The 16,971-nt window shown below is 43.2% G+C and overlaps 1 protein-coding gene across 1 annotated transcript in view; it reads left to right on the top strand.

Annotated features, from left to right (window-relative positions):
* tll1 (tolloid-like 1) overlaps positions 1-16,971 on the top strand; it is a 454,505-nt gene that overhangs the window by 407,961 nt on the left and 29,573 nt on the right. The window contains exon 19 of the mRNA XM_070864299.1: positions 12,739-12,952. Within this exon, the coding sequence (XP_070720400.1) occupies positions 12,739-12,952 (214 nt within the window). The remainder of the gene's footprint in view (positions 1-12,738; positions 12,953-16,971) is intronic.

Here is a 16,971-nt window from a genome sequence, read left to right as displayed (position 1 = left end):
CAAAGAGTAGGAGTAAATGGGTACTTTTCGGAATGGCAGGCAGTGACTAGTGGGGTACCGCAGGGTTCTGTGCTGGGTCCCCAGCTGTTTACATTGTACATTAATGATTTAGACGAGGGGATTAAATGTAGTATCTCCAAATTTGCGGATGACACTAAGTTGGATGGCAGTGTGAGCTGCGAGGAGGGTGCTATGAGGCTGCAGAGTGACTTGAATAGGTTAGGTGAGTGGGCAAATGCGTGGCAGATGAAGTATAATGTGGATAAATGTGAGGTTATCCACTTTGGTGGTAAAAACAGAGAGAAAGACTATTATCTGAATGGTGACAGATTAGGAAAAGGGGAGGTGCAAAGAGACCTGGGTGTCATGGTACATCAGTCATTGAAGGTTGGCATGCAGGTACAGCAGGCAGTTAAGAAAGCAAATGGCATGTTGGCCTTCATAGCGAGGGGATTTGAGTACAGGGGCAGGGAGGTGTTACTACAGTTGTACAGGGCCTTGGTGAGGCCACACCTGGAGTATTGTGTACAGTTTTGGTCTCCTAACTTGAGGAAGGACATTCTTGCTATTGAGGGAGTGCAGCGAAGATTCACCAGACTGATTCCCGGGATGGTGGGACTGACCTATCAAGAAAGACTGGATCAACTGAGCTTGTATTCACTGGAGTTCAGAAGAGTGAGAGGGGACCTCATAGAAACGTTTAAAATTCTGACGGGTTTGGACAGGTTGGATGCAGGAAGAATGTTCCCAATGTTGGGGAAGTCCAGAACCAGGGGTCACAGTCTAAGGATAAGGGGTAAGCCATTTAGGACCGAGATAAGGAGAAACGTCTTCACCCAGAGAGTGGTGAACCTGTGGAATTCTCTACCACAGAAAGTTGTTGAGGCCAATTCACTAAATATATTCAAAAGAGAGTTAGATGAAGTCCTTACTACTCGGGGGATCAAGGGGTATGGCGTGAAAGCAGGAAGGGGATACTGAAGTTTCATGTTCAGCCATGAACTCATTGAATGGCGGTGCAGGCTCGAAGGGCCGAATGGCCTACTCCTGCACCTATTTTCTATGTTTCTATGTTTCTAAGTGGCTTACCCCTTATCCTTAGACTGTGACCCCTGGTTCTGGACTTCCCCAACATTGGGAACATTCTTCCTGCATCTAACCTGTCTAAACCCTTCAGAATTTTAAACATTTCTATGAGATTCCCTCTCATTCTTTTGAACTCCAGTGAATACAAGCTCAGTTGGTCCAGTCTTTCTTGATATGTCAGTCCCGCCATCCCGGGAATCAGTCTGGTGAACCTTCGCTGCACTCCCTCAATAGCAAGAATGTCCTTCCTCAAGTTAGGAGACCAAAACTGTACACAATACTCCAGATGTGGCCTCACCAAGGCCCTGTACAACTGTAGTAACACCTCCCTGCCCCTGTACTCAGGATGACTTGCTTCCACGCCAAAAAAGGATGAGTTCACAGGTGTTTCAATGAAGGACCTAATATCCCAGATCCCAAACTACATCCTGAAGGGTGGAAGATGCCTGCCCGTGGATTTTTTTAACGTGTGGTGGCCGTTGCACACCAGCCACCACACGGGCTTGACAGAGCCAGGTCTTGGTCCAGTGGCAAGGGTTATCCAAGACAGCTGGAGACCTGCTCTGCTGCACGGACCTAGTGCGCACACATATCACAGTGTGGGCTGGCCTGTGCTGCCCCTGGGCCCCTGGCCCCGAACTCACGCTTCTCCTGGGCCCCGATCATGTTCCTCTGGGCTAGTGGCTATGTTAATTACAGAGTGTGTGCCGGAATGGCTTCATTACAACAGGGTTGAAAGGAAGGCGCGCTACACACAAAGGGACTTGTCTAACCACACAAATGGTGTCCAACAGTAAAAACCTGAATTGACTGCGCATGCACAGTCTTTATATCGCTGAGACTATTCCACTTGTCTCAATATACAGGGGAGATTACTGATGTTTATGCTATAATCATCAGTAGCTTCCCCTGTATATTGATGGGACAAACCAACTGCCGGACCCCCTGAAATCTTCTCGTGGACTCCGAGGCGGCCATGGACCACCGGTTGAGAACCCATGCTCCAGGACACCACCATGGATTTATTCATATCATGGACCAAAAATATTCAACTACTATATTAACTCTCATACCCGCTGTACTTTAAAAAAAAAATCAGTTGGCACTGGGAGTACAAACAATATCCAACTGAATTTTTCCCCACCAGAATAGGGGTAGTGAAAGACCCCAAGTTGGGGGCTGACCTACATGTAATGTACATGATGCCTTAACAAAACATTAATAACACACACAACAAATCTGTGGGCCTTTATCAATTTCATAATCATTAACGCCCAATATCTCATTCTCAAAGTAGCAATGGTAAAGATGTTCCCATTGTCTATGCACTCATATCCCTTTGAAGCCTCTTTGCATCCTCCTCACAACTTACATTCGCACCTAGCTTTGTATCATCAGCAAACTTGAATATATTGGCCCTAAAATTCTGGTCGGAGGCTTCCCGCGGGCAATTGCCTCCAACCTGAAACATTTCTACGAGTTTATCTAGTGGTCCGGGAGGAGTGTGGAATTCCATTGGGGAGGCCTTCTCTTCCCGCGCAGCGAAGTGCGCTCCCGTCCTCCAGGTTCCCACGCAGAAGGTGCAGTCACATGTGACTGCTCAGCCAATGAGGTACTGTATTCCACAGCGTTCTCATTAATAGCATTCTCATAGCTATTAATGAGAAAAAAAAACAAAGACACTAAACACATGTAATAAAAAATAAAGAACGCATCTCACATAATTAAAATTAATTGAAATTAAAGTTAATAAATATCTGAGAGAAAAAATGCTTTTGAGTTTTTAAAAAGCTTTTTAAATTATGGTTAAAAATAAATGTAACGTAGTGGGCAATGTTTTTAAAAATAATGTTTTAGTTGTTTAATTTAATTATATTTTTGTATGTTTTTAATCTCTCAGTCCTGTAAAAGTAGGCTATGCGCCTGTTTTTATCAGGTGCAAGAATTTTGAGGACATTTGCTGGGCAAGATATGGGCAAATACTGAAATCTTGCTCTTGCAAATGTCCTTGCTCCCAATATGCGTGAGATCTGTCAAGCTGGAAAAGACGGATTTCAGTGCATGCGCATTGTGCGCTGAAAACCGGCTTTTCCGATGCCTTCTCGGGTCTGTATAAACTCCAAACGGACCCAGGGAGGCTGGAATTTAATGGCCAATACATTTGGTCCCCTCACCTAAATCATTGATATAGATTGGGAATAGCTGGGGCCCAAGCACCGATCCTTGCAGCATCCTACTAGTTATAGCCTGCCAACCTGAAAATGACCCGTTTATTCCTACTCTCTGTTTTCTGTCTGTTAACCAATCCTCAATCCATGGTAGTATATTACCCCCAATCCCATGAGCTGTAATTTTGTTTAATAAACTCTTGTGTGGCACCTTATCGAATGCCTTCTGAAAATCCAAATACACCACATGCACTGGTTCCCCCTTATCTATTCTACTAGTTAATACCTCAAAAAACTGTTAACAGATTTCCCTTTCATAAATCCGTGTTGACTGCCCAATCCTATTATTATTTTCTAAGTGTCCTGTTACCACATCCTTAATAATAGGTTCTAGCATTTTCTCTATGACTGATGTTAGGCTAACTGGTCTGTCATTCCCTGTTTTCTCTCTCCCTCCTTTCTTAAATAGCGGTGTTACATTAGCTACTTTCCAATCTGCGGGAACCGTTCTAGAATCAATGGAAATTTGGAAGATGGCAACCAATGCATCCACCATCTCTATAGCCACCTCTTTCAAAACCCGAGGATGTAGTCGATCAGGTCCAGGAGACTTATCGGCTTTCAGTCCCATTAATTTCTCCGGTATTATTTTTTTATTAATACTAATTTCTTTCCATTCCTCATTCTTGCTGGACCCTTGGTTCTCCAATATTTCTGACGTTTTTGTGTCTTCTTCCGTGAAGACAGAAACAAAGTATTTGTTTGATTTCCCTGCCATTTCCTTATTTCCGATTTATAATTTCTCCTGTCTCAGCCTGTAAGGGACCCACATTTACTTGCATTAATCTTTTCCTTTCTACATACCTATAGAAACTTTTATAGTCTGTTTTTATGTCGCTCGCTAGTTTACTCGCTCATTCTATTTTCCCTTTCTTAGTCCTTCTTTGCTGAATTTTAAAATCCTCCCAATCCTCAGGCTTACTGTTCTTTTTGGCAACATTATAAACCTGTTCCTTTGATCTAATACTATCTTTAACTTCTCTTGTTGGCCTCAGATTCTAACAAATACCTTTATCTTATATTGAAGCTGCCAGCTGCTCCTCCCCACCCACCCACCGCACACAAGTTCCAGTGGAAAGGCTGCATCTGGCAAGCTGCCCCCATTTGCCTGCCTTTTGCAGCTGACCTTGTCAACCTCTGTGACTGCCAGGAGAAGGGTGTCAGTAGTCTCTGGGGCAGCAGTGGAAGCCCTTAAATGCTCATCATTTTCGACTTTGACCCAGCCTGAGACCTAAAAAACACCACCTCCGATCCTCCGAGCTCTTTCTCCCCGTTTATGTTCCTTCCTCCTCTTCAGGTTGCAACATTGCCATAATTTTCCCTGCTGGCAATGGCAACCTTCACCTTGCTAGCAGAGTTCCCGCTTGGAGCAGATCCTGCTTGGTTAATAACCCCAACCCAGAAGACTGGGCTCAGCTCAGAACAGGTTTGGGGTGGTGTGCAGGAATCCTGTCCTGACCCCCTGGGGCGAATTCGGGAAAATCTAGTCTAATATTTCTTATTCTCCAAAATCAAGACCATTGGCTCTGTCTCCTCTCCGCCCCTCACTCCTCCCAGCCCGCCTTTCAACTCAGCCTGCCAGCCCCCTACACTTTAGAGTTTCTCTTCATTTTCTCCTTTTTGAAGTTCTCTTCAACATCATCCACTTCTTCCTATCATCTGGTATCATCCCCACCCCTTTCAGTTCCACGGTCACTACCCTCTCCTTAAAAAGCCCACCATTGATCCTTCCATCCTTTTCCAACTACTGCCCTGTTTCTAATATTTCCTTGCTCTGCAAGTTTTTGACTGCATTATTGCTATTCTTCCAGATGCTCACTTCTCTCACCATTGCCTGTTTGAGTTGTTCTAATCTGACCTGCCCATTGAACCAAGACAACACAGAGTCACCAATGAGGTCTTGTGTGACTCCAAGGCTCTCTGGCTTTCTTCTACCTTATTATCTTAATTGACACCATTGATCATTACTTTTTCCTACTCCACCTCTCCGCAGTCAACATCCATGACGCTTCTCTCTCATTGGACCACTCCTACCAGTCCCAAAGGACCTCATATTTTCTCACACTGTTTCTCCATCTGTATCTATAGTATGTCTACTTCCATTCATCATCTATATGCTCTCCCACAGCATCATTAGCTGGAAGCACAAGGTCATCTGATGCACCATTCCTACCTCTCCATTAATTTGCATGTTGTTGTCGAGTTGGCTAGGTCCAAGCAAGTAACGATTTAATTTGAGCATATGCAAGGGAGTAGGTCTCAGTTGCCTGAGGTGCCTCTCTCAACAATACACAGGTTGCAGTATATATTCATAGTACACAAGTTCCCGTAACTTGGTTTCGCGATAGTCATAAATCAATACACACACTATTCCAACACATGATGAGTTTCACAACCCAGTTAATCAATTGAGTTATTCAGGCCCAGCAGATGTCTCCTGTTATTTTAACTCTTTCTAGCCTTGGGCCTCCCATTCCCATGGCAACTCCTGTCTGGCCTTCATTCTCCCTGTCTCCTTGTTCTGAACATAATAATTAATAATATGTTTTCCAAAGCTTCTAAATGAGCTTGCTGTCTGTAAAGATATCTTTGGTCAAATATCCCATCATGCCTATGCGAGGAACTGCTACCACCTACTAACTTGTTGTGTATTCCTATCTACAGTGGTTATTTCAAAGATATGTAATTTACGAACAATTCAAGCATTGCTATTATAATGTTAGCCCCACTCGTCCCACTTGAGTTGTTTTATCTGACTGTCTGTTTGACATCAAGTCCTAGTCGCATGGTAACTTCCTATAACTCCAAACTGGGAAAATTGAAGCTGCCTTGTTTGGCTCATGTCAGCACCTGCATGCCTCTGGCTCGGATTAAATGAAGGATTTCACATGCCCCCTGCTAGCTGAAACCAGCAATTCACCATCTAGGTGATCTTGTTGAATTCTGAGTTGAACTTACAACCCACTTCTGATTAAGACCACATCCTTCCATTTCCAGACCACCGCTATCTTCGCCCTTACCTCACCATCACTACTGCTGAAAACCTTAGTCACATCTTTGCCACCTTGCAGATAAATGTCTCTAATGCTCGCCTCAATGAGCTCCTCATCAGCAGCTCCAGGAAGTTACAGCTAATCCAGAACTCTGTGGCCTGATTTATTTCTCTCACAAAGTTCCACACACTCATTACACCCCTCTCCCCCCTGTGTCCCCCCCCCCCTCCCCGCACAAATCCCCTGTCTTGAAACCCATTGGCTCCCTTTTCCCCAGCCAAAATCTTCATCCTGCTTTACAAATTACTCCTCAGCCTCACCTCATTCCACTTAGGAAAACATCCAGCCATATGAGCCACATATGTTCTTCTGATTCTGGATCACTGCTCATCCCCTACTCCACCATCTGAGGCCAATTTTTCAGCCAATACAACCCTGCTGTCTGGAACGTTCCTCCAAACCTACTTTGATTTGATCTCTCCTCTCTCAGCTTTTAAAAACATCCCAAAATCTCTTCTCTTTGACCATGCCTTTGGTCTTCCCTAAGTTCATTCACTGCTGCTCAGTGTTGAGCTTTTAGTTTTGCTAGTGCTCTGAGATGTTCTTTAATGTGAGCAGTGCTACATAACTAAGTTTTTGCTGTGGTTGTTATTACATTTGACAGTCATCAATTCAGGGTTTCATTAATCTTATTAATTTAATTAACATTAATTCAGCTCTCTCACACTTTTGTGCTGGATACTTCCTCCATGACAATCTCCTGGTATTCAATTGTTTAAAAAAAGCTAGTAACTCTCCGTGACTGATTTTTTAAAAACAACGCTGATGGTAATTCCTCAAAGAAAAAGAAAGTGAATTTTTGGATGCATTAAGCGCGGCCGGAGGGGGTGGGGGGGGGGGGGGCCTGGGCCCAGCGTCTTGTGGAGTGTCAGCAGGGGGACGCATGTCCGTTTGAGCGTGCGCGCATGCACAACGGGCGGTTCAGCTTGCGCGCATGTGCAGTGCAACAGGAAGCTTGGCAATCGGTCAATTAAAGGGAGTGTCCCCTCAGTATCATTGGTAATGGAGCATATATAAAGGTGAGGTTTGAATATTGATTTTTGTGTGGCTGAGGGAGTGGAAAGGAGTGCTGGATAAGTGGAAGAAAGGTGAGAAGAGTGATTTTTGAACATTACCTGAGTGTGAGTCCAATAGACGAATGGCGCAAGAGCGTACAAGACGAACAAAGAATTTCCTCCATGAGGAAGTGGAGAAACTAGTGACTGTCATTGAGGAGAAATGGCTGGAGCTAGATATCAGCAAGAGATGTCCGTCAAAAGTTTCATCCAAGGAAATGAGAAAAAGATAGAACCTAGTTGCAGAAGAATACTCCTCGGGTCAATACTGCAAGACCTGGAAGCCAGTGCAAGAAGAAATGGCAGGACGTTGGTCAAGTAGTGAGTGTAAGTAATATCTTCATCTTTAAATTGAATTGCAATTGAAAATGTGACCATCTGTATGTGTCCCACCCATCAGAAGCGCACCATGTCTGAAAATTAATATTTTCATCTTTGCCGAAGAAGTTGGCCCACAACAAAAGGGAAAGACTTAGAACAGGAGGAGGTCCATCAAATCTGCACCAATTGTCACTCCTGGAACAGAGAGCTGCTGCCTTGCTGAGTCGCACCAGCAGAAAAAGAATCAGCTCTGCACAAGCTGGACCCACACGCGAGGGTGAGGGTGAATCATTAAAATGCATAGTCGCCCTTCAAATCAACCTGCTGACTGGCCTGTTATGTGTCATACTACTCATGCCACCCATCCTGCCCCCTCCTGTACTGCTAACCATTTGACTGTTCTGTTGTATTTTGCAGAAGAAGAAGACACTCCTCAAGATCCACCAGAGGATCCAGATGCGTGTGCTCCAGCCCAAGGCAGGTGGGGGGAGGAGGGGTCCATGGAAATGTGTTCACGGGAGAATGCTGACCGCGATATGGATCAGTCCATAGTACAGGGCATCACACTGCCAGAAACCTCCATGAGCTCCACGGCGACATTCCATGGGTTCACACCTTCCGAAGTCGCGGGTTCCAGTGGCGGTCGTGAAATGCATCTTGGGACACCCAGTTCTCCACTGTCCCAGCCTGCGCCTCACACTGGTGGGGTGCCACTAGGCAGACCCACAGCGAGGGGAGGTAGAAGCCGACCAGTCTCTACTGAGATGCAGCCCTCAGCAGAGGTTAATCAGGTTGTGTCATTGGGTGAGGAGCCCAATGCCCTCACAAAATCACTTGTGGCGGCCGTCAGTGGGGTGCGTGATGAGGCAGTGACACTGTCGGGTGAAATCCCTGCACTGAGACGGGAATTGAGGGTGGGCATTTCAGAAGGTGTGCAAACGATGGCAAATGCCATGAGGGAGCTAACTGCTGCAATAAGAGCACAAAGGCCGGATACTCAAATGCCACTCCCACTTCAATCCACTCACCAGCCACCGGTCAGACCCAAGCCGGGCCCCCAACACCCCACCCCCCCCGCCCCTCCACCATCACTAACCCTATGAAGAAGTGCACTTTCCCCGAGATGTGGGTGAGGGATGGGTGCAGCCTATCTTTGCTGTTGTTGCTATTGTTGTTGTTGTCGTTGAAGTGCACTGTAAAATTTCCAATAAAAGATATTTTGCATTAAAACTGAATCATGCTCCATCTGGACCATGCAACATTTAGGGACAACTCTAAAAACGTAAAAATCCCTCACCCCTACAATCATGCGTGCCTGCCGCCCCTAGCCCTGGCGGGAGGGCTAGCCGGTGCATTCTGCAGTCGGCAAGGTAGGACTGCTCTATTTTCAGTAGCTGATTTATCTTTCATTTATTTTAGATGATGTTGTGCAGTTGTTGTGCTGAAGATATTGTGATGTTATGCTGATGTTGTGAAGGTCTTTCGTGCTTTAGAATCCTCTAACTCACTATCCCCCACTCCCCAATCTCTGGCTACCTGTGCTGATTTCTTAAATGTAGGTAAGGTTTTTCTGTGCAAACTAAAAGTGGCCACATACACTGGCCTAAGTTAGTTTGGAATAACTTTTAGTTGGCCAGATTTGCTTCTATGGCCAGAAGAGGTGTAAATGGCTTGTCACACCCCCTTTTGGAGAGAACAAACTAAACTAGAAAAAAACCTAACTAACTGACTTACACTGGTGCAAGTTAAATGGGGAAATTTGCAATTTTTAAGTTACTCCAAAAAAGCTACTTACTCCAAAAAAAACGGGGCAAGTCTTGGGGAAATTTGAGCCCATAACTTCCACCGCTTTGTATTCCAGCCCCCTCGAGATAAAGGCCAACATTCCATTAACCTTTTAAATTAATTTTTGTTCTTGTCCACTAACTTTTAATAGTTACTTTTGTGTTCTGGGCTCATGTCTGGCAAAAAGGCTTGAGACTGTTCAAACTTATTTCATATTGAATTCTTACAGCCAGTGGAGAGAGGAAACTTTCACTTCATCCATTTGGTTTGGGCTCAAATCTAAAGGCCAAGAGGTGAAAGTGCAGTGTGCTAAATCATCGCAGCAACATTCCCCAACAGGCATTTTAGAATTTGACTGAGCCATACGGAACTGATAAATTTAGTGTTAGCAGTATGTATATAGAAAAGGAGAACGTGACATGCTATATTGTAAGATGAGAATAGCCATTTGCTATTGCAAAAAAATTTGCAGATGCACGAGTTATCCTATTTGGAAACGTGGCTTTAGGCTAAAGCCTTGATATGAAAATTACACAACTCTGGGTGAGTAGTTAGATTTTTTATGAAGAAAGGATTTGGAGAACAATTTAGCACCATTTTGCAAGAAAGTTTTTTTCTAAATTATTTAAATTGCAGAAATCATATGAGATTAGTCTTGAGTCTAAATTGAGAATGTTCAATTTAAACATAAGGAAACTTCTGGCCCAGCTGTAATAGCTAGCTACCGACCGCAGCATTAAAGATAAAATATAGGTTACTTACACTTAAACATAAGTGCTTGAGAAAATTCTCACAAGGATCACCAAATGTGAATAACAAACACATCTTTTCAGAAAGTATGGTTAGAATATTATAGAACCACAAATCTCTGCAGCACATCAGGAGGTCATTTGGCCAATTTGGGGGTAGATTTGCAGCTTCACCCAACTGGGCAGTAATTAGACGGGTTCTAAAAAGGGTGGGCGTTCTGCTCTGCCAGATTACTGCCCAGGGGGTGAAGGTGAAGATCTACCCCATTGTGTCTTTTTTTTATTTGTTCATGGGATGTGGGCATCGCTGGCAAGACCAGCATTTGTTGCCCATCCCTAATTGCCCATGAGAAGGTGACGCTGAGCCACCGCCTTGAACCGCTGCAGTCCGTGTGGTGAAGGTACTCGCACAGTGCTGTTAGGGAGGGAGTTCCAGAATTTTGACCCAGTGACGATGAAGGAACAGTGATATTAGTGGTGGCTGTTTGTACAGCAAGCCAAAAATAATTCCACTGCATCGTGTTCTCCCCACAGCCCAGCATCTTCCTCTGCTTTGAATATTTATCCATCAGATTTTCCATAACTACACTCCACAAGAAGCTGGAAGGTAAAAGGAGGAAAATGAATCTGTAAATGCATTTGGAGGTCTTTTTTCTAAGTGACTTGTGATCCTAGAGATGACGTTTGCCTACCTGGGAACAGACAGCTATTACATTACATAGAATCACATAGAATATACAGCACAGAAACAGGCCATTTGGCCCAACTAGTCTCTGCTGGTGTTTATACTCCACACAAGTCTCCTCCCATTGCATCTGCCTCATCTCAGTCTCTTAGCATATCTTTCTAGTCCCTTTTCTCATATTGTCAATTTTATACATGCATCACTTGCTGAATAAAGATGAGCATTGGTTTGTAGAAAAAAAGTAAAGCACTGAATGACATCAGCCTCTGGGACCCAGTATATATTTAGGTTTGTTGATTATATAGTCTTTGGTTTGTTTTTTTAGTTGATGTTTTAAACCACAAGGGAAATAGTGTACGATCCTAGGTTACCACGGGACAGCTTAGATTCAGTGTACTATGTTTTTTTTTAAGAATGACTGCCAAGATTATCATTTATCAGTAAGCTGCATTGGTCCACCCTGTGCCTGCCACTTCCAACACAATTAAATGCATCGTTTTCTGCATTATAAATGAGGTGATAGGAGAAAATCTATCGCACACTACAGTCAAAAACTGTACTGCTGCACCATGAAGACTGAAAATTCAAGATTAAACCATTGCTTTATTTTCCAAACATATTCTCGAAGACTTCCCTGTTCCTACCCCTGGGATTATTTGATTGCCTAGGCGCAGTGAATACAGAGAAATCTAGTGGGAAGGAGCACATGCCCATAATAGAGCCCATCTGACTTTCTGTCCATTTAAACAAATGGATTGAAAATCAGGCAGTCTTCATTAGTGATGTGGTTTCCTTCCCTCCTGATTTCCTTGTATTCACTGTATCTAGGCGAACGACTGAGGCACAGGAACAGGAAAATCAAATTAGAGAGCGAAAGAGAGAGTTTCACATTTTTGTCGTGGAGATCACTTGTTTATTACTCCCTCCCTTGTTCAATCACAGAGCTAAGAAATGTGGCCATGATCAGAGGGTGGTAGTCACAGTAAATAATTTGTAATGTGGAGTGTGATATCCACTAGAATAATAATGTCTCTCATATCCATCACATTTGAAGTAATTTGTTTTGCTTCAGTACATTGATTGAATCTTAAACTTTAAAATACAAAAGCTCATTATTTAGTCACAGAGGATTTTCAAAGAGATTTCATTAAGTCTACTATAAAGGTTAAATTACACAAAGCCTGCTCACAAACCACCTTACTTATCTGTTTGTTGAGCAGGTTAGTGAGCTACGCAGAAAATATCTGGGAAACTAGCTATTGTCTAGTAATAGGCTGCATAATGGAGGCAAGCAACCTGATGGGAAGTGTGCCTATAGCTTGGACATAAATTATGTCTGTGTTGTGTAGTACAACATCCTACGAGACATTCCTGAACATAAGGTTATTAGAAGTCAGGTATCAGGCAATGTTAGCAATGTTATGAGGCTAGTAGTTCACCTCATAAAATATGAGGTTTTATATTCTCTAGCGATAAGTAGGTCATATACTTACATACAAAACAGAATATTGCTTCTTTTATGATCAAGGTCTGCAATTCACTGCTTGAGTCCATTGTACACAGACTGTGAAACTAAAGCAAAGATTTGGATAAAATCTCCATCTACATCTCAGTGAAATCAAGCATTCTGCCTGGCAGAAGCATATTTCAGATTCCAACCATTGTCATGTCCCTTCTTGATGGTTGACCTAGATATTAAAAAGCCTGCTAAAATGTACTGCGCAATGCATATATATCAGGAGGAAATAGTTCACAGTTGATTGTTTTTCTTTCTAGACTTTTAATGAATTTGAGATCGAACAACACCAGGAATGTGCTTATGATCATCTAGAAGTGTTTGATGGAGAGACCGATAAATTTGCAATCCTGGGACGATTCTGTGGTAGCATCATTCCAGATCCCGTCATCTCCACTGGAAACAAAATGTTCGTCAGATTTGTTTCGGATGCATCAGTACAAAGGAAAGGTTTTCAGGCTACCCACTCCACTGGTAAGTTTAGCGAGATGCTGAAACTTTAGAACATCTCATTTAGAAGGCCACCTTTCAGGGACATACTAGGTAAAGATGCAAGCTGTTTACATCAACAGAAGAAAAATCTTTTCTTAAAATATCCAAGCTATACCATGGGTTGAGTGAGCAATAATAATTTGGACAATCACAGGGATGTCTGACCCTTTTACTTCTGCAATCTACATGGGCTTCTCTTCCATGCTGTGTATGGTCATTATTACTTACTCTCATTATTCCTTATCTCTACCTGCCTCCCCCTCCGAGAGAGACTTCTGCAGGACTGCGATCAACCACTGACCTGCCGATGGCCACCACCAATCTTCTCTCTCTCTTTTTTGGGCCACGCGGCCCCTTTAACAGGCTAAGTGGCCCATATAAAATTCCATGCATGCGTGCTTTTTTTCTATTTAAAAGCTGGCTGCCGGGAAGCTCGAGAGCTGCGCGGTTCGCAGCTGAAAAGGAACGTTGACCGCCACACGGGTCCGTTAATAAGTAAGTCTGTAATGACCCACAACCTTCTGACATAGAGGTGAGAGTGTTACCAACTGAGCCAGGCTGACACAAAGGGGCCAGTTTGTCAGGTTGGGCGCAATTGGGCGGACGGTGTGCGGGGTGAACATGCCTCCCACCCAACGGCACCAACGAGAGGCTCGAACCATTTTCATCATCTGCATAATTTCAGGAAAACCTAAATTATTGAGGGTAGCAGAAAATCTGGCAAGTCCAGGAGTAAAAACTTAAAGGGGGGCGGGGGAGGGGGGTGTGCTTACTGATTGACTAACTGGCAATGGGTGGCTAGTTCATTCAAGCTCCTCCTGACCCCATAAGAATCGTTTCTAGAACATTTTGTCAAGAGTTCTAAAAACAGCATTGGGTTTAAATATTTTAATGAGGTTACTGCCTGTTTTGGGCAGGTTTGCTGATTGCCCTTTTCGAGCCTCACTGGGAAATCGAGTAGGGTAGCTACAATAGGCAGTAGTTTTAAAAAATAAATTCCAATATCTGCTGCCCTATTTTTCAGTGTAAACGGTGTAGTCAGCAGCAAATATCGTCCACTATTTGATCAAATTCTACTTAAAAAAAAAAAGTCTGATATGTTTTCAGTAATACTTTTGTGCATTAATTATGGATTTATTTGGCCCTTTATATTCATAATAAATATTCTTCCTTCGCTACCATGCACTACACCCCAACTGAGAGGTGGTGTTAGCCATCTATATTTACATCTGTGGTGGTATTGGTTTTGATTCAGTCTTTGGCAGATTAAGAGCAACCCCCTGATCTTACCTTCCTCCTTCACCCGCAGTGAGTGATAGAACGTTTCCCCCAGGCCAGCAGCCTAACTGAGATCAGATGCTCTTGTGTAGAGAATTGCTTTGCTGTGTTCTCATACTCTCACCTGAGGCACAGCATATTAATGCACTGTTTGAATCCCTCTAGGAAACCTAACCAGTGCTGCTATTACATGCAGTGTGGCTCAAAAGGGCTGAAGATGTGAGTGGATCAAGGGGAGTGTAACAGTTGCACTGTCTCCTGGATTCCCGATTGTTTCTTATATCTCAAAGGAAATGAAAATGCCAATGAGTTATTTATAGAGGGGATTTCAGTGGGTTCAATGTTACATAACTTGCCATTACAAGCAAAATACTGCGGATGCTGGAAATTGGAAATAGAACAGAAAATGCTGGAAATAATCAGTCGGCCAGGCAGCACCTGTGGAGAGAGAAAGGGAGTTAACAGTTCAGGTTGATGATCTTTCGTCAGAACTCATTTTAATATATTATTGTCTACTTATTACTGATGTAGTAGTATATTACTAAACTGTATCATGAAACGGCCTTCCATTGTATAAATGCTGTGAAAAGCACTTCCCTGCCTTTATGTATGCCTCTTAAATTTATAAATTTATCAGAATTTGTGGGAAATTAATTAAAAAATGCAAAGCATCATGCAACTCAAAGCTTTTGCATCCAAATAATTTGCTTTCAGTTAAATTTTAGTTGACACTTCACTCTAATATAAAGGAGGCCACGGATTTGCTTCCGGAAGCAGGGAAGACCACCTTGGGAAATGGTTAATTCCCAGCTTCAGGAGCAACGCAGTGATGGCAGTGAAACCTATAATCACGACCCCCCCCCCCCCCCCCACCGCCGCAACCCTCACATCCTTTCTGTTTCTCTGACTCTGGCCTCTTGTGCATTCCCACTCCCTTCACCCCATCAATAGATGTTCCTTTAGCTGCCGATGCCCCACTCTCTGGAATTCCCTCCCTCTCCTCCTTAAGACCCTCCTCTTTGACCAAACTTTTGGTCACCCTCTTGATATCTCCTTTGGCATGCGTCCACTTCTTCCTTACACCCCTGTGAATTGTCTGGCGACATTTTTTTTCACAGTAAAGATGCTATATAAATGGGAGTTGTTGTGGATGTGGGCTCAAACCGGGTTATTTTTCCCACCCTCATTGAAATTCCTTTAATTCAAGTAGAATTAAAAATCAGTTTACCAGTGCTTAACTCTCAAATATTTTTCACGGTCAACCACTGTGATGTGTTATAGTGCCACCTTGTGACAAAAGTAATTTTTTACTGTCAGTCGCATTTGACATTGTTACAGGTTTTAATAGTAATTCAGGATAATAACTGACACAGGATCACCAACCTCCAGTCATGAAAACAAATATACTCAAGGTATTTGTCACAAAAAAAATTCCAAGTAAAATATATTCACTTGTATGTAATATCTGTACTTTAGTATTTTTGTTTAATCTTTCTTTCGCAAAATGCCACATTTGTAGTGACCACGCCATTTAAATAAGAAATTGCAAATGCACTGCTGTGACGTGTTTCACTATGAAGTGATGGGATGTGGATTCACACCCACAGGCAAGCTTCAAAACTAACAGTTTGCAATCTTAGCATGCCATCAGGGAAAGATGCAGAGCAGAGACCAATGCTACAAAAACTGGAAATCTGAAAAATGCTGGAAACATTCAGCAGCTCAGGCAGTTCTGATGAAAGGTCATCGACCTGAAACGTTAACTCTGTTTCTCGCTCCACAAATGCTGCCTGACCTTCTGAGTGTTTCCAGCATTTTCTGACTTTAATAAAGACTAATGGTGCTTTGTCAGTACTTTTAACATTGGAAGGGTGTTGTTGATGACAGGGCAGTGGTGCTGTTGCCATTGGCAATGCAATTTAAAGTAAAGCATGGCACCTCTGGGCACCCAATGATAGCGGAGATATATTAGATCGCATAGGTTGTGGTCAGGTCTCCACTTGCATCGAATTGTGTGGTTATAACCGGCCATCATTTTAAATTTCACCTTTAATGAGGATTTCAAGATGACAGATGAAATCCTATATGGAGATGCATGCTGCCTCAATAAAGACATGGGAGGTGTTACAGCACCCTCTACTGTTTGAATTGCTGTAATAAATTTGATTCAGCAGTAAAATCAAATTCAGTTGTCTTTTAATACTAATAAACTGGAATCAAAGATTGGCAGTCAAAACTGTAGTGGGCTGCCTTTAAAGAGGAAATAGATCAGGTACAGTTGAGGTACATTCCCACGAGGGAGAAAGGCAGGGCAACTAAAGTCAGAGCTCCCTGGATGATAAAACAGATAGAGAATATGATGAAGCGGAAAAAGAGCAGGTCTGATAGATGTCAGGTTGCAAATACATCTGAGAATAAGGCTATAGAAAGGTCAGAGGAGAAATGCAAACGAAAATAAGAAGGGCAAAGAGAGGGCATGGAAATAGAATGGTAGTCAACATAAAAGTTAATCCAAAAGTCTTCTGTAGGCATTTAAATAGTAAAAGGGTAGTACAAGGAGGGGTGGGACCGATTAGGGACCAAAAAGGAGACCTATGGTGCCGTAGAAATAGTGAAGGAGGAGGTAGCGGTGACACTTAATAATAATTGATAAAGAAGGGGTATTAGAAAGGCTGGCTGTACCTAAAGTAGATAAATGACCAGGAGCAGATGGGATGCATCCT

The sequence above is a fragment of the Pristiophorus japonicus genome, chromosome 2 (genome assembly GCF_044704955.1).
Source record: "Pristiophorus japonicus isolate sPriJap1 chromosome 2, sPriJap1.hap1, whole genome shotgun sequence".
In the NCBI taxonomy this organism is placed as follows: domain Eukaryota; kingdom Metazoa; phylum Chordata; class Chondrichthyes; family Pristiophoridae; genus Pristiophorus; species Pristiophorus japonicus.
Note: the sequence above shows the minus strand (reverse complement) of the source record. Positions and strands in the feature narration are given on the sequence as shown.